The sequence below is a fragment of the Bolinopsis microptera genome, chromosome 5 (assembly GCF_026151205.1).
Source record: "Bolinopsis microptera isolate Bmic1 chromosome 5, MBARI_Bmic_1.0, whole genome shotgun sequence".
In the NCBI taxonomy this organism is placed as follows: Eukaryota; Metazoa; Ctenophora; class Tentaculata; order Lobata; family Bolinopsidae; genus Bolinopsis; species Bolinopsis microptera.
In genome coordinates, this window is record NC_087076.1 from 14736784 (window position 1) to 14758450 (window position 21667).

Here is a 21667-nt window from a genome sequence, read left to right on the forward strand (position 1 = left end):
TCAGCTGTTCTTTCAGAAAGAAAACAAAAACAGGAAATGTCTTTTGAAGGGTCGATGAAAATTACGATCGGCTAAAAATTAGTTTGTAAAATTGTTTATCGGTGCAAAATTGTGAACAGCTATAAGTTTAGACGTTACTAAGGAGTTAGGATGTATGATGCCTCGGAAATCAGGATCGGTCGCATGAACTGGTTCATAAATTAAATTAACGGGTGATACTCGTAAAATATCTGTTCCATATATTCCATATATATACAGGACCGTCGACGAGTCCAACTCGGCGCGCGTCCTGGTAGGTTGTAAACCTACAAAAATTAAACCGCTGTAAATTAGGGAGTTTTTTGGAATTGACATACAAATTTCAATAAACTCGAAACTCGTGCAGTCGTGTATGATAATGGGGTTACCTTACAAGACATATTTATAACGTACGAAATGTGGCGGTTTTCCGAAAATTTCGCCATATTTTCGGACCGCCAAAATTTCGGTCGTCGTAATAGAATCCGTCGCATTATCTTTTAGCTTATTTCAATGACTGTGCCTTCACTGCTTTATTTTGTTTCTAAAAAGTAATATCAAGTAAAATAAATAAATAAATTCTGGCATCTTGGGACAAATTATCACCACACCAATGACGAATTGAATGTCAAGCAATACAGTTTAAATTTGCATTAAAATACATGTATGTGCTAACATGAAAGTCTTACAGTCTTAATACAGACTAAGTTTAAACATGATTTTACCGAATTTCAGAAATTTCCTTACTGCTTACTGTCACAAAAAATGATGAAAAATACCCTTATTTTCTGTGACGTCCGAAATGTGACGGTTTTTGTTCAATTTCGCCATATTTTCGGACCGCCAAAATTTCGGTCGTCGCAAATTGGTCCGCCACAAAAATGTCTTGTAAGGTAAATATAAAATCAAAGATTACAATCACAATATTCAATTCAAAATCATTGTTCCAACACACTTCAAATAATCCATTCTGTCATAATCATCGTAGCTATCAATCACAGCGTTCAAGCGACGGTCGTAATCGGTCCACTTCTTCAGTCGGCGAGGAGGTGGTTGTCTGAGCATCTTCTGATTGATCTTCCATTGGGTTAGATCCTGCTCCTTCTTCAGTCCGGCCATGACAGCATCCCGTTGATTCCAGATCCAGTGGGTGTAGAGGGGGGAGGAGGTTTGTGTTCCGACCCAGGTACGTTCGTAGTAGTCAGCAAAGGAATCCATCTCCGGGGGAAGGGTTGCTTTTAGCTGCGTCCAGGTATCCAGTACGTCTCCAAGGTCCACGAAGGCAATAGCACCGATCATCTGAAAGTACTTCCGTACTGCTGAGTTCTCTGCGTTGGATTCCGGGACTAGGTCATGTTGCTGCATCTTCCTCCAAAGTGCTTGCTTGTGGTGGAAGAAGCATCCTCTCTTGGTAGTAGTGGGCCAGGTTGTCTCCACAGCGTTTATCAGGGCTCTCTCGTAGTCACTCATGACAGATTGAGGGTCGACTCCAAAAGCAAGGAGCTCATCCAAGAGGGCTTCATAATGAGCCTGTGTCTTTCCGGGGAGTAAGCCGAATGCGAGGGGAATTCTCCAGCCGTCAGGATAGAGTCCGTGGATAGTCACCAGCTGCGTGAACAAGTTAGGCGAGGTGCTGAAGGTACCATCGATGACAAGACGAGGGGCCTCAGCTAAACGATCCATATTTTCCACAGTGCCGAGGGATTCCTGCTGACAGTTGAGTTTTGACATGGCTTCGAAGGAAAGGGGAGGTCAGTAGTGCGACACGTACCCTAGTGCGACAGAGGGTGTTTTTGTCGGACTTCGCACTAGAGTACGTGTCGCACTAGAGTACGTGTCGCACTACAGTACGATTACCGAAAGGTAAACAGTTACTCATGATCATCAACTATGAGGTCCGGACCCTAAGGTATGAGAGTCTTCGTCTAGGGCGTGGGACTGTAGGGCACCGTCCTGAAAATAGAACTCCTGCACATGGAGGTGTGAAAAAGCCCACAATAGTACTGTTTCAAGACACCGCCAGCTCGACACTAACGCCCTATACTTAGAGTCAAAATTAAATTTATTTTACGTCAAACTGAGAGAAGCGAGTGATAGACTAGAAAGCTAGGTAAAAATTCATGGCGCTCAATTCTAATAATAATAGTATTACTTTTTACCAAAACCCATAATTGGATAGAGTGGACCGCTGCCAGTGTCTCCCTTTCCCAAACAAAAGAAAATGGTGTTAATTTGAATGTCCGTTCTCAAATGCAAAATGATACCGAGAATGAAATGGGTCGCTCGCTTTTCCCATTTATTCACGGCTTACGAATTGTTGTAAGTTTTGGTTTATTACATTAATCACACTCAGTAAAAATCTCTTTGGTTTGCTTACGGGCCGACACCCAGTATTTCGGGATAAGGGTGGTAGTTAGTGTCCAATTATCTGAGGTTTATCGAGTCGTTATTGCCGAGTACTGCCTCTGGGTAGTGCTGCTTAATTTATCACAATTGTAAATATAATGTAAACTTAAGTTTAAACAATTATCTTCAAGACCTGTGGTCCGAGATGGCTGTATCTTTTATACTTTTTAATCTACGGACACTTGAATGTAGGCTACAATTGATTGCCAAAGCGTCTATAAATATCACAGTGCTGGCAAGCACGACCGTCGCCCTTATAGTTATACCACCTATACTATAATACCCCCTATACTATAATACCCTCTATACTATAAGTATAATAGTAATACCCCATATACCTTAATTCCCAAAAATTTGGGCGACAAAAATTTGAGCGGGCCTCTCGCCCAAATTTTTTGCAGACCAAATAAATTGCATAAATCTTTTCCGTCTGCTAAATTTTTTGCTAACCAAACTTTTGGCATTTAGCCTTTGGCCCTGAGATCTATAGAAAGATGGCTTTTTTTCATATCCAAGTGAAATAATATTTGAAATTTTAGTTTTCTAATCTGTCATTCATGGCTTAACCAAGTGAAATGACAGATTTCACTAAAAATGAACGATTTTTAGTGGAAAATCGTTCATTTTTCGAAGAATTTGTGCCCAAATTTTTGGTCGCCCAAATGAGTTCAAATTTTCTGCCCAAATTTTTCGGGCTCAAATAAATTGTGCTCAATATAATGGCACACAAATTTTTGGGAACTAAGGTACTGTTTTCCAGGCATTAAGACTCATTGGAAGTCGTTCAGCAGGTTTATTTTAAGTTCAAAAATTCAATGTAAAAAAAACTGGGATTCGCATAGTAATGGATAGCCTTCGTAAAATTCAGTCCCTAAAAATGAAATAGGAAAAGCGTACATGTTGTACAACTACAAGGACAAAAGAAAACCGCGATTATTTAGGGGGGATCATGAGATTTTTGAGAGTTTCCAGGAGAGGCGAAAAACTCATTCTCAAAAATTAACTCTCATCTCAATTGGATTTGGACCACATTGCACTGATATGAAGAATGATTTGGTATATCACTATTTTTGAGTGGACAGTTTTTGATAAAATGAGAAACCATGCTGAATTTCTCAGATTCAAAAATAATTTTTGAGTATTCCCGGCGAAAATGGTCAAATTCTCAGATTCAAAAATTCTCAGAAATACTCATGACCCCCCCCCCCCCCCCCCCCCCCCCTATTTAGGCCGAAAATCGCGGCGAAATGTAATATATTTGCAGAGCAAAGTAAGATGTCATATATTCGTTGACTAGCTCGTTAGTCTAGTTAGATTAGCTATAAATACTGAGCAAAGCTTGCTTTTAGATCAGCCCTTCCCGACGATCTCAGAAGTTCCTCCCAGCTCGCCAGACCTCGCCAGAACGGATCTCGATGTTCCACTTCGAATCTGTACTCACATACATAATATTATTAGTTAACTTGTGTTAATACTTTACCATACTACACGTAAGCAAACAAATAAACCCTGTTTACAATGAGATAGAATCACGTGATCGAATTTACGTGTTTTGATAACAAAGCTAGAGGCTAAGGGGTAAGGAGCACACTGCTTTTCATGTGTTTTATACACTTTGTTGTAAAGACATTAGAGTTAGACTGATCATTTTTTATAGACTTTACTATATTTCTAAAGATTATCTTTTGTGGAGACCGAGGGCTCATCGTCCGGGTATCCGTATAAAGCGGACACTCCTGATTATTGTACATTATAGAGTATGGAAAACATGAATTTAATCATGTGTTACGATGTTGTGATCATTTGGAAGATTAAATAAAAGGAAGTCATAATTGCAGATAAGAGGCAGTAAGCTAAGCCTAAAATGCCTTCTTAAAACCAACAAAGACCATATTACCATTTACCGCTGTCAGATCCAAATACCCTCCTTACTCCTTAGTCAAAGAATATGACTGGTCATAGTGGTTGATCTACTCTCCCTGAATCCATTCTGATCGATTCTTAGGATCTCGTCCATAGCAAAGACTATATTACCGCTGTCAGATCCTTATCACCTGCACCTTCAAATACTCAAATACCCTCGTTAGTTTCACATAGCCATGTGTATACGCGTACTGCGTGACGCGCTTGTTTCACAAGTTGAATATATTGCCGCCTACGGCGGTCGCGCGCTACTGCAAGCGAGAGGGCTCTGGTTAGAGCAACTCGTTAGTCAAAGAATATGGCTGGTACTGGTAGTTGATTTACTCTCCGGCTCACTGAATCCATTCTGATCGATTATTAGGATCTCTTCCGTAGTAGGCTTGATCCTGTTAAAGATCATTCTAACAAAGTTTTTTTCAAGATCATCCTAACAACATATTTTGATCTGTATCAATACAAGGAGGCTATATTTAACGGGTGATACTCGTAAAATATCTGTTCCATATATTGGACCGTCGACGAGTCCAACTCGGCGCGCGTCCTGGTAGGTTGTAAACCTACAAGAATTTTTCTCCTGGGGAGGTAACGTTACTTTTAAAAGAGGAACATGTTACAAAAAACCGGAAGTCTCCATGCTCCAACTCTTTTATTTTCAAAGTTAAGCCCCGTCCGGTAAGGGTTTCTGGGGATTATGCCCAAGCTAAAAAATGTGCCTCCGAGTGAAATTGAGTTACGAATACTATACCTTGATGAAGGCCTGTGCTTCAGGAAAAAAGTGTCTCAAATCGTGCAGATTAATGTGCATAACTGACAGTGACTGGACTATAAGAGTTGACCATAGTTAATGGTCTGGTCCGGCGCGCGATACTTCATAGCACTTGCCATCTTAATTGACGATGTTAATTCATGGCAGCTCGGCGCGGCGCAGTAGCGCATCTCGCCGATCTAGCCAGGCACAGTAACGCATCGCGCTACAATTGCTACAATCGCTACAATTGCTACAATTGCCATCGGGCCTAACATTTCGAGAAGAAAGCGGCGCGCGCTACTTCGAGGAAATTTAGACGAGTAATATCCGTCAAGGAGAACTAAATTAAAATACATTCGTGGCAGTTAAACCTCAGCACTTAACTAACATGATAACTTCCAGCATTAGAAATTACCATCACAGGACAACATGACACTTTAAAACTTTGATCATAACCCGAAGAAATATGGACAAAAATGAACAATTAGAACAAAAACCACACTCAAAGACTTGCTCTAACCATTGCTCTATCCAGAGCCCTTGCGCTTGCAGTAGCGCGCGCCCGCCTTGACTTGTGAAACAAGCGCGCCCGAAGTGGCGCGAAAGCACATGGTTAGGTGAACTCTAACCAGAGCCCTCTCGCTTGCAGTAGCGCAGCGTGTCACGCAGTATACACATGGCTAATGGCTATGTTTACTGGGCGGCGCTCAGCTCCTGTCATTCCGCCGAATCTTTATTCATTATGAACATAATATTTATTATGAACATAATAGCCTGGGGTCCCTTATAAGTAAGGCTATGTGAACTCAAAAACTGAGAAATCAGAAAGACTCTGTATTGTTGATTGTTTGATACATGTTTCGTATCCAAATATCAGAGATATTATTATTTTTCCGCCTTCGGCGGCGCGCGCTTCGCGCGCGAAAAGTGGCATGCAACGTATGTCAATTGATTGTGTATCCCAGGAACTTCATTGACGATGTCAACCCATCGAGATCGTTTCTCTGCGAAGCAGAGCAACGATCGGCGATGGAAGAATGCTAGTTCGCGAACAGCGAAGCAAGAATGCTAGTTCGCGCGGTGCGTCGAAGCGGCGAAGTCCTCCAACCCAGGAACCAACTATCATTGACGGATGTTACTCGTCTAAATTTCTTCGAAGTAGCGCGCCGCTTTCTTCTCGAAATGCCGCAAGTGCTACGAAGTAGCGCGCGCTGGACCAGATCATTAACAATGGTCAACAACTATCATCGCTCATTAATCGGTTTGGTATCGACGCTACATACTTTTATTTTCCGACTATAAAGCTGACTTAAGAAACCAGGAATTAATTTTGCCTTCCTAACATTATTAAATCGTTGGTTTTATTTATATATCACTTTATTTTATTTTATTTATTTTTCAAAACATTCCAGTACATTGTGCAAAAAGTTGGAAATTAAAAAATTTGGAAGCATGTAGGGATTTAGACCTGATATCGATCGCATATAGGGGTCGTTCACATATTACGTAATCAGCCAAGGGGGGGGATTTCAAATGCTTACGGTTGATAATTCGGGGGGGGGGGGGGGGGTTTTGGTCGTTGATTACGTATCACAGTGCTGGCAAGCACGACCGTTGCATTTATTGTGGGTATACTATGTTCCCCATTTACTATTATACCCCCTTTACTATTATACCCCCTTTACTATTATACCCCTTTTACTATTATACCCCCTTTGGTACACGTTACAAGCCTCTTTCGTGCACGCGAAGCGTGCACTCCGGCCGGAGGCGGCGGCCGAAGGCCGCCGCCTCCGGCAGGAGTTTTTCAGGCATTTAGACTCATCGGAAGTCGTTCGACAGATTTATTTTTAGTTCAAAACATTCTAATTTGATGTCAAAGATGACAGGAATAAAAAATAGTTACGTTGAGATTTTTAAGAAATTTGCATAAAATACTCGCCAGCACTGTTATACGAAATTCGGTAAAAAACCCAAAATCGCCATATTCAGGTGCCTTAAAAACCATGTTAAAATTGAGTTAGAGATCTGAAATTTTTTAGGACGTCTAGACGTTGACCAAATCGATTGCAAAAAAAGTTTCAAGTTTCAGGAGCATCGGGAAATGGGTTTTCTAGAACCCCTGTTTTACGACAGATTGTCGTGATCACAGTGCTGATTTAAATCGATTTGCAAAGTTGTATTTGTCAAAATCAGTTAAACTTAGATCGATGACGTCCATAAAATATACGTAATTATCCGATTAAATGTAACAAATGTTAAAATAATCTTAACCTGGTTCGAAATAACTGTATCTATTTATACTTTTGAATCTACGGAACTCAAGTGTACATATCTGCAAAGCGTTTCATTTTAATTTACCAAAACCATAATATGGGTAGGTGAACACTGATTTAGCTCTCTTTTCCAAACAAGGAATGCTAAATTTGAGCGAACCGTGCCGCAAATAGAAATATGATATCCAAAATTGTGTTTTTATAAAGTCTGTCTTCAAAAAAGCCATTCAATAAGCAATATTTTACAAGACGGTAGAACTCCGGAATGAATGGAAAAGCGAGCGACCGATTCATTCCGACAATTTGCTTTCGGACGGTTCCAAATTCATTTTCTTTGTTGGAAAGAGACACTGGCAGCGTTCCTCTCCCAGATATGGTTTTCACGTGCAAACTTTGAGCGGACGTTGCGTGCGCATAAAATATTGAATCACCATAAATTTTTGCATAGTGTTATTTAATATATAGTTTGATAAGCATGAAAAGTTTCAGAAGATTTCAAAAAGAACTTGGATCACAACGGGACTCCAAAGTTGGTAAAAATCGTGAAAATCAAAATTTTTAGCGATTTTAGCTATTTTAAATGAATTTGGGCGTGTCCCCACGTGTGCAACTTTTCGATTTTCAACTTTAAAACTAGCCTATAACACAATTTAGACCTTTAGGAAGCAAAATTGAGCTCCACAACCCAAGGGATGGCCCAACACCAGAGAATACTAATTCACAACTTTTGTGTTTTTATAAAATTATTCTTCAAAAAAGCACAAACTTCAATAACGAATATCTTTATGAAGGAGCAAGGTAGGAAAACTTTCCGGTAGATTTTCAGAATGCTTGAACAATTATCTAAGGTGAAAATGTCCTCAGATTTTGAATAAAATTACTCCTTAATGCTTTAAAATCGATTTGAAAAGTTGTTATTTTGTCAAAAATCAAGTTTTAAAAACACTTAGATCGATGACGTCATCAAGTGATGATGATGACGATAAATTATTTTTCGATATAATGTAAACTAAAGTATAAACAATTATCTTTAAAACCTGTGGTTCGAAATGACTGTATCTTTTATACTTTTGAATCTACGGACACTTAAATGTAGGCTACAATTTACTGCAAAAGCGTCTATACATACATATATATATATTTGACCAAAACCCATAATCATGGGTAGAGTGAACCGCTGCCAGTGTCTCTCTTTTCCAAACAAAAGAAAATGATATTAATTTGAGGAACCGTCCGCAAATGCAAATTGATACCGAGAATGAAATCGGTCGCTCGCTTTTCCCATTCAATAAGCTTTATTACAATACGTAAGCCGTGAATGAATGGGAAAAGCGAGCGACCGATTTCATTCTCGGTATCAATTTGCATTTGCGGACGGTTCCTCAAATTAATATCATTTTCTTTTGTTTGGAAAAGAGAGACACTGGCAGCGGTTCACTCTACCCATGATTATGGGTTTTGGTCAAATATCATCTCTTTTTGATTATAATGTCAGGATAATTTACACAGTCGAAACTTAATAAGGAGGTAATTTCAACGATTTCGAAATTTTACCTTTGAAAATGTTTCCTTGTGTTTAGGTAGGCATATCTGTCAATAACAGACTGAATATAGCACTTTTTACTCATTCAAGTTGGCATTAAATTCATATATAATGCCATTTTAATATCGTGGGAAAGCAGAATATATTCGAAATCACGAATGAGCAAAATTCTCACCTTTCGCACGTGCAAACTTTGAGCGGACGTTGCGTGCGCATAAAATATTGAATCACCATAAATTTTTGCATAGTGTTATTTAATATATAGTTTGATAAGCATGAAAAGTTTCAGAAGATTTCAAAAAGAACTTGGATCACAACGGGACTCCAAAGTTGGTAAAAATCGTGAAAATAACAATTTTTAGTGATTTTAGCTATTTTAAATTAATTTGGGCGTGTCCCCACGTGTGCAACTTTTCGATTTTCAACTTTAAAACTAGCCTATAACACAATTTAGACCTTTAGGAAGCAAAATTGAGCTCCACAACCCAAGGGATGGCCCAACACCAGAGAATACTAATTCACAACTTTTGTGTTTTTATAAAATTATTCTTTAAAAAAGCACAAACTTCAATAGCGAATATCTTTATGAAGGAGCAAGGTAGGAAAACTTTCCGGTAGATTTTCAGAATGCTTGAACAATTATCTAAGATGAAAATGTCCTCAGATTTTGAATAAAATTACTCCTTAATGCTTTAAAATCGATTTGAAAAGTTGTTATTTTGTCAAAAATCAAGTTTTAAAAACACTTAAATTGATGACGTCATCAAGTGATGATGATGACGATAAATTATTTTTCGATATAATGTAAACTAAAGTATAAACAATTACCTTTAAAACCTGTGGTTCGAAATGACTGTATCTTTTATACTTTTGAATCTACGGACACTTAAATGTAGGCTACAATTTACTGCAAAAGCGTCTATACTATATAATATATATATAGCTTCACGACAATCTGTTGTAAAACAGGGGTTCCAGAAAACCCACTTCCCGATACTCCTGCAACATGAAATTTTTTTTACAGTCGATTTGGACAAGGTCTAGACGCTCTGCAAAGTTTCAGATCTCTAACTCAATTTTAACATGGTTTTTAAGGCACCTGAATATGGCGATTTTGGGTTTTTTACCTAATTTCGTATAACATGCTGGCGCGTATTTTGCGCAAATTTCTTAAAAACCTCCACATAACTATTTCTTATTCCTGTCATCTTTAACATTGAATTAGAATGTTTTGAACTTAAATATACCTGCTGAACTACTTTCGATGAGTCTTAATGCCTGGAAAACAATAAAGGGGATATAATAGTATAGGGGGTACATAGTGTTGTGAATATAAGGGCAACGGTTATGCTTGCCAGCATTGTGATTATATAGCTTCACGACAATCTGTTGTAAAACAGGGGTTCCAGAAAACCCACTTCCCGATACTCCTGCAACATGAATTTTTTTTTACAGTCGATTTGGACAAGGTCTAGACGCTCTGCAAAGTTTCAGATCTCTAACTCAATTTTAACATGGTTTTTAAGGCACCTGAATATGGCGATTTTGGGTTTTTTACCTAATTTCGTATAACATGCTGGCGCGTATTTTGCGCAAATTTCTTAAAAACCTCCACATAACTATTTCTTATTCCTGTCATCTTTAACATTGAATTAGAATGTTTTGAACTTAAATATACCTGCTGAACTACTTTCGATGAGTCTTAATGCCTGGAAAACAATAAAGGGGATATAATAGTATAGGGGGTACATAGTGTTGTGAATATAAGGGCAACGGTTATGCTTGCCAGCATTGTGATATATCTTCACGACAATCTGTTGTAAAACAGGGGTTCCAGAAAACCCACTTCCCGATACTCCTGAAACATGACATTTTTTTTACAGTCGATTTGGACAAGGTCTAGACGCCCTGCAAAGTTTCAGATCTCTAACTCAATTTTAACATGGTTTTTAAGGCACCTGAATATGGCGATTTTGGGTTTTTTACCTAATTTCGTATAACATGCTGGCGCGTATTTTGCGCAAATTTCTTAAAAACCTCCATATAACTATTTCTTATTCCTGTCATCTTCAACATCGAATTAGAATGTTTTGAACTTAAATGTACCTGCTGAACTACTTTCGATGAGTCTTAATGCCTGGAAAACAATAAAGGGGATATAATCGTATAGGGGGTAAATAGTGTTGTGAATATAAGGGCGACGGTAATGCTTGCCAGCATTGTGATTCAGGGATAGACGCTTTGCCAGTCAATTGTAGCCTGTATTTAATTGTCCATAGATTCAAAAGTATAAAAGATACAGCCATTTCCGACCACAGGTCTTGAAAATAATTGTTTACACTTTAGTTTACATTGTATAAACAAATTATTTGACGTCATGAACACCCTTTGATGACGTCATCAAGTTAACCGTTTTTAAAACTTGATTTTTGACAAAGTAATAACTTTTAAAAATGATTTTACACCATTAAAAAGTAATTGTATTCAAAATCTGAGGAAATTTTTACCTTAGATAATTGTTTAAGCATTCTGAAAATCTACCGGAAAGTTTTTCTAGCTTGCTCCTTCATAAAGATATTCGTCATTGAAGTTTGTGCTTTTTTGAAGAATTTTTTTATAAAAACGTCAATTTTGCGATTTAGTATTCTCTGGTGTTGGGCCATGCCTTGAGTTGTGGAGCTCAGTTCTGCTTCCTATAGGTATAAATTGTGCATTAGGCTAGTTTTAAAGTTAAAAATCGAAAATTTGCACACGTGGGGACACGCCCAAATTGATAGAAAATCGCTAAAATCACTGAAAATTGCTGTTTTCGTCATTTTCTGTCAACTTTAGAGTGCCGTTGTGATTACAATTCTTCTTGAAATACTTTGAAACTTTGCATGCTTATCAAACTATATATAAAACAATTACATGCAAAAATTTACGGCGATTCAATATTGGATGCGCACGCAACGTCCGCTCAAAGTTTGCACGCGCGAAAGGTGAGAATTTTGCTCATTCGTGATTTCCAACAAATTCTGCTTTGCCACGACAGTTTAATGTCATTATATATGAATTTAATGCCAACTTGAATGAGTATGAAGTGGCATATTCAGTCAGTGATCGACCGATATGCTTACCTAAACACAAGGAAATGTTTTTAAAAGAAAAATTTCGAAATCGTTGAAACTTCCTCCTTATTAATGAAGATATCAGTTTATATTTCGACTTTATAAAGTACCCTGACATTATAATCAAAAATAGATGATATTTGACCAAAACCCATAATCATGGGTAGAGTGGACCGCTGCCAGTGTCTCTCTTTCCCAAACAAAAGGAAATGATATTAATTTGATTGACCGTTCTCAAATGCAAAATGATACCGAGAATGAAATCGGTCGCTCGCTTTTCCCATTCATTTACAATTGTAATAGACTAAGAAAAACTACCCAAAAGCAGCTGTACTCGGCAATAAAGATTCAATAAACTTCAGTAGTAGTAACTACCACCCTTACCCCGAAATACTAGGTATCGACCCGAACGCAACCCAAAGAGATTTTTACAGCATCTGATTGATGTAATCAATCGAAACTTATTACAATTCGAAAGCCGTGAATGAATGGGAAAAGCGAGCGACCGATTTCATTCTCGGTATCATTTTGCATTTGAGAACGGTCAATCAAATTAATATCATTTCCTTTTGTTTGGGAAAGAGAGACACTGGCAGCGGTCCACTCTACCCATGATTATGGGTTTTGGTCAAATATCTATATACATACATATATATATTCAGGGATAGACGCTTTGCCAGTCAATTGTAGCCTGTATTTAAGTGTCCATAGATTCGAAAGTATAAAAGATACAGCCATTTCCGACCACAGGTCTTGCGAATAATTGTTTACACTTTAGTTTACATTGTATAAAAAAATTATTTGACGTCATAAACACCCCTTGATGACGTCATCAAGTTAACCGTTTTTAAAACTTGATTTTTGACAAAGTAATAACTTTTAAAATTAATTTTAAACCATTAAGATGTAATTTTATTCAAAATCTGAGGGAATTTTCACCTAAGATAATTGTTCAAGCATTCTGAAAATCTACCGGAAAGTTTTTCTAGCTTGCTCCTTCATAAAGATATTCGTTATTAAAGTTTGTGCTTTTTTGAAGAATTATTTTATAAAAACGTCAATTTTGCGATTTAGTATTCTCTGGTGTTGGGCCATGCCTTGGGTTGTGGAGCTCATTTCTGCTTCTATAGGTATAAATTGTGCATTAGGCTAGTTTTAAAGTTGAAAATCGAAAAGTTGCACACGTGGGGACACGCCCAAATTGATAGAAAATTGCTAAAATCACTGAAAATTGCTGTTTTCGTCATTTTCTGTCAACTTTAGAGTGCCGTTGTGATTACAGTTCTTCTTGAAATACTTTGAAACTTTGCATGCTTATCAAGCTATATATAAAACAATTACATGCACAAATTTACGGCGATTCAATATTGGATGCGCACGCAACGTCCGCTCAAAGTTTGCACGTGCGAAAGGTGAGAATTTTGCTCATTCGTGATTTCCAACAAATTCTGCTTTGCCACGACAGTTTAATGTCATTATATATGAATTTAATGCCAACTTGAATAAGTATTAAGTGGCATATTCAGTCAGTGATCGACCGATATGCTTCCCTAAACACAAGGATATGTTTTTAAAGGAAAAATTTCGAAATCGTTGAAACTGCCTCCTTATTAATGAAGATATCAGTTTATATTTCGACTTTATAAAGTACCCTGACATTATAATCAAAAAGAGATGATATTTTACCAAAACCCATAATCATGGGTAGAGTGGACCGCTGCCAGTGTCTCTCTTTCCCAAACAAAAGGAAATGATATTAATTTGATTGACCGTTCTCAAATGCAAAATGATACCGAGAATGAAATCGGTCGCTCGCTTTTCCCATTAATTTACAATTGTAATAGATTAAGAAGAACTACCCAAAGGCAGCTGTACTCGGCAATGAAGATTCAATAAACTCCAGCTTGTTCAATAAGTAATAACTACCACCCTTGTCCCTTACCCCGAAATACTAGGTATCGACCCGAACGCAACCCAAAGAGATTTTTACAGCATCTGATTGATGTAATCAATCGAAACTTATTTATACAATTCGTAAGCCGTGAATGAATGGGAAAATCGAGCGACCGATTTCAATCTCGGTATCATTTTGCATTTGAGAATGGTCAATCAAATTAATATCATTTCCTTTTGTTTGGGAAAGAGAGACACTGGCAGCGGTCCACTCTACCCATGATTATGGGTTTTGGTAAAATACAGATATACATATATATTCAGGGATAGACGCTTTGCCAGTCAATTGTAGCCTGTATTTAAGTGTCCATAGATTCGAAAGTATAAAAGATACAGCCATTTCCGACCACAGGTCTTGCGAATAATTGTTTACACTTTAGTTTACATTGTATAAAAAAATTATTTGACGTCATAAACACCCCTTGATGACGTCATCAAGTTAACCGTTTTTAAAACTTGATTTTTGACAAAGTAATAACTTTTAAAATTAAATTTAACCCATTAAGGAGTAATTTTATTCAAAATCTGAGGAAATTTTTATCTTAGATAATTGTTCAAGCATTCTGAAAATCTACCGGAAAGTTTTTCTAGCTTGCTCCTTCATAAAGATATTTGTCATTGAAGTTTGTGCTTTTTTGAAGAATTATTTTATAAAAACGTCAATTTTGCGATTTAGTATTCTTTGGTGTTGGGCCATGCCTTGGGTTGTGGAGCTCAGTTCTGCTTCTTATAGGTATAAATTGTGCATTAGGCTAGTTTTAAAGTTGAAAATCGAAAAGTTGCACACGTGGGGACACGCCCAAATTGATAGAAAATTGCTAAAATCACTGAAAATTGCTGTTTTCGTCATTTTCTGTCAACTTTAGAGTGCCGTTGTGATTACAGTTCTTCTTGAAATACTTTGAAACTTTGCATGCTTATCAAGCTATATATAAAACAATTACATGCAAAAATTTACGGCGATTCAATATTGGATGCGCACGCAACGTCCGCTCAAAGTTTGCACGTGCGAAAGGTGAGAATTTTGCTCATTCGTGATTTCCAACAAATTCTGCTTTGCCACGACAGTTTAATGTCATTATATATGAATTTAATGTCAACTTGAATGAGTATTAAGTGGTATATTCAGTCAGTGATGGACCGGTATGCTTACCTAAACACAAGGAAATGTTTTTAAAGGAAAAATTTCGAAATCGTTGAAACTTCCTCCTTATTATAATGAAGATATCAGTTTATATTTCGACTTTATAAAGTACCCTGACATTATAATCAAAAAGAGATGATATTTTACCAAAACCCATAATCATGGGTAGAGTGGACCGCTGCCAGTGTCTCTCTTTCCCAAACAAAAGGAAATGATATTAATTTGATTGACCGTTCTCAAATGCAAAATGATACCGAGAATGAAATCGGTCGCTCGCTTTTCCCATTAATTTACAATTGTAATAGATTAAGAAGAACTACCCAAAGGCAGCTGTACTCGGCAATAAAGATTCAATAAACTTCAGCTAATGCAATAAGTAATAACTACCACCCTTACCCCGAAATACTAGGTATCGACCCGAACGCAACCCAAAGAGATTTTTACAGCATCTGATTGACATGTAATCAATCGAAAATTATTACAATTCGTAAGCCGTGAATGAATGGGAAAAGCGAGCGACCGATTTCATTCTCGGTATCATTTTGCATTTGAGAACGGTCAATCAAATTAATATCATTTCCTTTTGTTTGGGAAAGAGAGACACTGGCAGCGGTCCACTCTACCCATGATTATGGGTTTTGGTAAAATTACGTAATCAACATTTTAATTTTTTACGGATTTTCGAAATACCAATTGGACAATTTTCGTTAATTATGTAATCAAAATTTTCGTTTTTTAAACCAATTTTCGTTTAGTAAGTGCTTTGCGATTATTTCATTCATTAATCCGTTGTCTAATCTTGATTACGTAATATAGGAGGGGGTTCGGGTCTTGATTACGGGGGGGGGGGGTCAAACCTTGATTACGTAATATTGAATATAGGGGGGGGGTTCGATCTTGATTGCGGTTGATTACGGAGGGGGGGTAAAAATTGCCAAAATATTGATTACGTAATATGTGAACGACCCCATACTAAAAATACTCTAGCACAATTGTAACTGCAGTTTTACAGAACTCTAAATGCTTAATATGAACACACTTGCAGGTACCACCCGTATTCACACTCAGACCTGAGTTTAGTCATTCTCCGATACGAGATTGGGGACTGTAGTCAGTGTAATAAGCGCCAAGCGCGAGCACAGAACTTTTTTTCTCCGATTTCGATAAATTTGTCTAAAAATGTGAATAAAATAAATTCACCGTGTAGCAATTTTCGCTAAAAATGCTACACGGCGCTTGTTCGCCACGCGTGCTTTTTTCGCGCAAATTTTTAGTTTTTGGCTTGATTCACGATGTCAATCCTTCGCACTCGCAGCTCGGTGAGGCACAGTGGTGCATCTCGCCGATCTACCGAAGTGGTTGCGAGAAGCATTATTTGATGCGCGCGCGACCCAGTAGTGCATCGCGCTACAAAACACAAGGGTCCCCCCTCGTGTGAAATTTTTGTGCTTCAAATATTACAATTTCGGTACTAAAAGTTGCATCTGACTAAGCTCATTACGATCCTGTATGAACAATGAATTATTTCAAAATATTCAATATGTTAGGAGTTATAGGCATTTTAAGCAATAAATTACCCATTTTTCGTCCTTTGTACACTCTTGCGATGCACAAAAGGCCCACATACAGCTCGACGTTATCGTGCTACACGGTGAATTTTCATTATTCACACTTAGAGGCAACTTTTGGTACCAAATTTATCAAAATCAGAGACAAAAAATTCTGTGCCAGCTCATGGCGCTTATTACATAGACTACTGGTTCTATAAACAAACAAATCTGTAAATTTGATAATTTAGCTATTTAATTTGTATCTATTACACCAAACAAGTTTCACTTTCTCTGGCTAAATAAAAGGTTGTATCACCAATCACCAATCACGTCGTGACCCCAATTGTAATTGTCGTTTCACTAAGTCCCCTATATACTTATAGTATCGTGTCCACGATACACAATACAGCCGTCTACAACGTATGACAAGGCAAGATATCGGCGAAAAACAGTCTCTGTCACGTGATATGACCCCGATAGGACCATGTAAGGAAGTTGGTCCAATTTCTCGTTAGGGTTTTTGATCGATAACCCTGAAACTTTCAGGATATATTCTAGAAGAGGTCACTTTTAGGGCAGTGACCGAACCTGCCCATTTTCCCACGGTTTGTCGACTTTTGTCACATATTGTCAAATCTAGTCACATCTTGTCGTAAAACTGTCATGACATTGGGCACTCTCGGTTCCTGCCCCAAGAGGTTGCCTGGACTGTGGACAGAATTTCCGAATTTCGAAATGAGCCTTAACATTTTATATCAGATTTTCAAAATCTTGAAACTCGGTCATAAATAATGTCAATAGCTGACCATTTTTAGATGTTTTTAATGGTCCGTTCGAGTAATGTCAGCGGTGGAGACGGTGGTGACGCCAACTCCAACATATTTAACCCGAAGAAGAAATCATTTGTATCAACAACCATTGTATTAATGATCAGCTTCGCCACATTTAACATCCGTGGGCTCGGTGTTCAGCAAGATGATAGCCTACATAGTAAACGTGAGTTACTAGGATTAGACTGTGAAAAGTACAATGTCGACATCTGCGCTCTGCAGGAAACTAAAGTCACCGAATCAGACAGCCTTGTTTTGCGCAACGGTTTTAACTTGTTTCTGTTCGAGCAGTTGGAAAGTCGCCATGGAGGCTTGGGTTTTATAATCAGTCCTCGCATGATGAACTATGTGGTTTGCTGGAAGTTGATACATGTTTCGTATCCAAATATCAGAGATATTCCGCCTTCGGCGGCGCGCGAAAAGTGGCATGCAACGTATGTCAAGCTGGAAGTACATCAGTGACCGGGTATGCTATGTCGATATTTGCATCCCCTCACGTAGCGGTACACCCCTACGTTGCAGGGTGATCAATGCCTACTGTCCACATCAGGGGCTAGTCCGTAAAAATCCAGTTGTTTTGGATAACTTTTATGGGCAGCTAAGAGAGGCTAAGAATGTACCCTCTAATGTGGAGTTGCAATTTCTGGGTGACTTTAATTCAAAACTGGGTAAATTATCCCCTTCTGATATTGAACAGGGTTTTGGTAGATATATGGGGAAATACGGAATGGGAGTAAGGAACGAAAATGGTTCTAGATTACTGGATTTTATCTCAGAAAATAATCTGTTTGCTGTGAACACTAGTTTTATACAACCTAGCAGACGTGTTACATCATTTACTGGTTGGCGGAAGGATTGGTCGGCTGGTCGGTACAGTAAGAAGACACTGCCTGTATACTCTCAAATAGATTACATACTATGCCGAAATAGATCTAAGTGTCTTTTGACTCAATCAAGAACTTATGCTGGTACTAAAACATTTTCAGATCATAGACTTGTCATTGCTCGCATCAATTTCAGCAACATTCATCTTTGTTTCAAACCTAAACAACGTCGTGTTCCTTCTTATAATATATCAGAACTTGTAAGCAACAAAGATATGCAACATAAATATCACTTGGCCCTTGAAGGCAAGTTCTCAAATTTTGTGACCAGCAACGATCCAAATGCCGACCTTCAATTTTCAAAATCTTATGTCTCATATTCATGATGCTGCCAATGTTTCCATCGGCCCAAAACCTAAAGCTCGCTTGAAACATCACAGCAGTGATGACACTCTCAAAGAGCTTGTTGAAAAGCGTCACGATCTCCGACAGCTACTTAACAATAATCAATCTCTTGATCGAACTACATTGAGGTCATCCATCAACCACCTCACTAATAGTATCCAGAAAAGATTAGTTGAAGTGAGGTCTGCTCAAGCTGATCAGACCTATAGTGATATTACTAACACAAACGATTCAAGGAAAATGTTTGAAGCCAAAAAAACCTATTGGTCCTCTGAAGAATTTACGTCCACTCACCTTGTCCAATGCAGCCAGAAAAATTCTGTCTATGGCTACTCTTAAAAGGATAGAAGAAAAAGTGAACGCCTTCACTGGTCCATGGCAGTGCGCATATAAACGCGCTCGTTCTTGTGCTGATATTTATTATATATATTAATTGTTTGGTGTCAGCGAGTTCTACTGTCAGTTGTCCAAAGAAAGAAATGGGAGTATCATCGCATGGGCATTGATATGTCTAGTGCATTTGACACGATCAAACGCACTACGATTCTTGAACTCCTGAAACTGTGTGGCTGTACTGAGGATGAGCTGAGGATTGTCCGGTTGTTGTTGTCCAACACAAAGCTACGGATGAAGGTAAATGGAGTTCTTTCAGCCGAGTTTTTAAGTCTCCTTGGAGCTTTCCAAGGTGACTGTCTATCCGGCTGTATGTTCACCCTTGTCTTGGCTGGTGCTTTGAATGAACTTAGATGGACTATAACAATCAGTTTAGATAGGCCGATCCCCCCGATTACTATTGCTGGCCTTCCACTTGACACTGAATATGCTGATGATGTTGACTTCAATGATGAAGAGGAAGACAACTTGAGAGCTATTTTGCCCCCGGCAACAGCTATACTCGAGAAATGGAACCTCTTTGTCAATGAAGACAAAACGGACTTCACTCATGTTTATTTAGCTAGTACGGGTGAAGTCGACAGTGATGGAAAATTAGTGTCGGGGAATGAAGCATGGAGGAAAAGTATCACTCTAGGGTCCGTCTTGTGTAGCAAAGCTGATATTCAGCGTCGCATAAACCTGGGATATGCTGCCTTTAACAATTACAAGAAGGCCTGGAGTGATAAACTGCCCCTAAACAAACGTCTAATACTGTATAATGCTTTAGTCGTATCGGTTCTTATGTACAACTCATCCTGTTGGGCCGTCCCCAAAATATTCCTTGAAAAACTAGATGTTGTTCACCGCAGACATCTTCGCACTATTTTGAATATAAAGTACCCAGGAGTCATCTCCAACAAAAACTTGTATAAACGCTGCAATGCTGAACCATTGTCAGAAAAAGTGGCCCGTAGTCGGTGGAGAATGTTAGGACATGTTTTGCGGGGTCCTATTGACGGACCAGCGTTTTCTTCCCTCATTTTTGCCATCAATACACTGGACTTACCAGGGAGAAGAGGAAGACCCCAAAGCAATCTATTCTCGCTGATTGTGCATGATTTATGTAAAAGAAATCTTTATTTAAATAGTATCTTTGACCTGCATTATCTTCGTAATTTGAGTTATGAAAAGAGATATTGGCGGAAATTGCAATGAAGTTTTTAATTTTTAGTTTTTGTTTTAGGGAAAGATTAGACTTGGGCGTTGTTTTTTAAACTATCCCTTGTTTAGAACTTTGATTTAATAATATAGCTGACTATGATATATAATTTTTGAGAAGGGCGGCTCTTTTGAGCAGATACTTAACATCAATTCGAAGAAGTATTAGAAATAAAACTCTAAAAATTGCAGCAAATTTTATTAAAAATGTGCACACGTAAGGTAGTTGGCTTAAAAACATACATTGTGTTACTTAACGGTCAAACATACAGTTACCTTCACTATTGTTAACAAGATAAATATAATGAAAACTGAAACTTGTCAGAACTGGACGATTCTGCGGCATGCATTTCCTGAAGTGTCCAAATTATATGAAGTCTACTAATCGAGTTTTAAGTTACTCTTCTGGTGTTGTGTGTAATGAATTGTGATGGGTGAAAATTGTGAATCAAAATACTAGAAAGGGTGTAGTTTGGCATGTTACTTCTGAATAAATCTGATGCTACAAACAGTCACATGCCTTCTTACTGTAACATTTAAAAGTTTTAAAAAGAGCAACGTTATGTGTATTCTCATATTATAAGCAACTTAACAGCAAAACAAGACATATTTTGACAAATCCTCTTTACAAGATCCCAGCTGCAGATTCCCTTTGATTCTAGACCGCCACATTTCACCTCTACCGCAAGGAATCTAAATCTATCGAAAGCTAAGTCAATTGGAGGCATTCTTTCCGCGCAGCTCAACTGTATAAAAACCTGAACAGTCAGCTGTACCACCTTAGAATTCGTTTGGAATCTGCAGTTGGAGTAAAAATGTCAGAAATCTCTGGCAAATGTGAAGTTTCGAATTCAGAGGTAATTTTGACGAATTTTAACAACTTCCGAACAATTTTAAATTACGAAACTAACTCCAAAACATCAAAAATTCAGACGAAAGACGTAAATATTATAAACATATACCATATATTATATTGTTATCAATACTTGTCGTTGAGATGTGTTCATTAGTCCTGGAGTGGTGTATAAACACATTCAATGTACACAATAATGAGCTTGCTGAACGTACTTAGTATACTGAAACTAAAAACCATATTAACTGCATACACTTAATCTTCTACAAAGTGATAATAGAGCTTAAAAACAATAAATCGTAGCTAAAAAGACATGATATAATAACTCTTCAAAAATTGTTTGCCTTTACTTAATTAACCGAAAGTCTTGCTCACTTTGACACCATAGCATTATTATCTGTTATACTCATTCAATACTTGCATGTCAAATAATTGTTAAATTCAAATAGTCGACTGTGCCAGGTCTTTTTAAAACAAGTAATTAAGTTATT

General features: G+C 37.8%; 1 protein-coding gene across 1 annotated transcript; it reads right to left on the reverse strand.

Moving 5' to 3' along the window:
• Window positions 1-945: 945 nt before the first annotated feature.
• On the reverse strand, window positions 946-1749 carry LOC134815470 (uncharacterized). The gene has a single exon (XM_063824004.1). The coding sequence runs from the start codon at window positions 1747-1749 to the stop codon at window positions 946-948; it is 804 nt and encodes a 267-aa protein (XP_063680074.1).
• Window positions 1750-21667: the final 19918 nt, after the last annotated feature.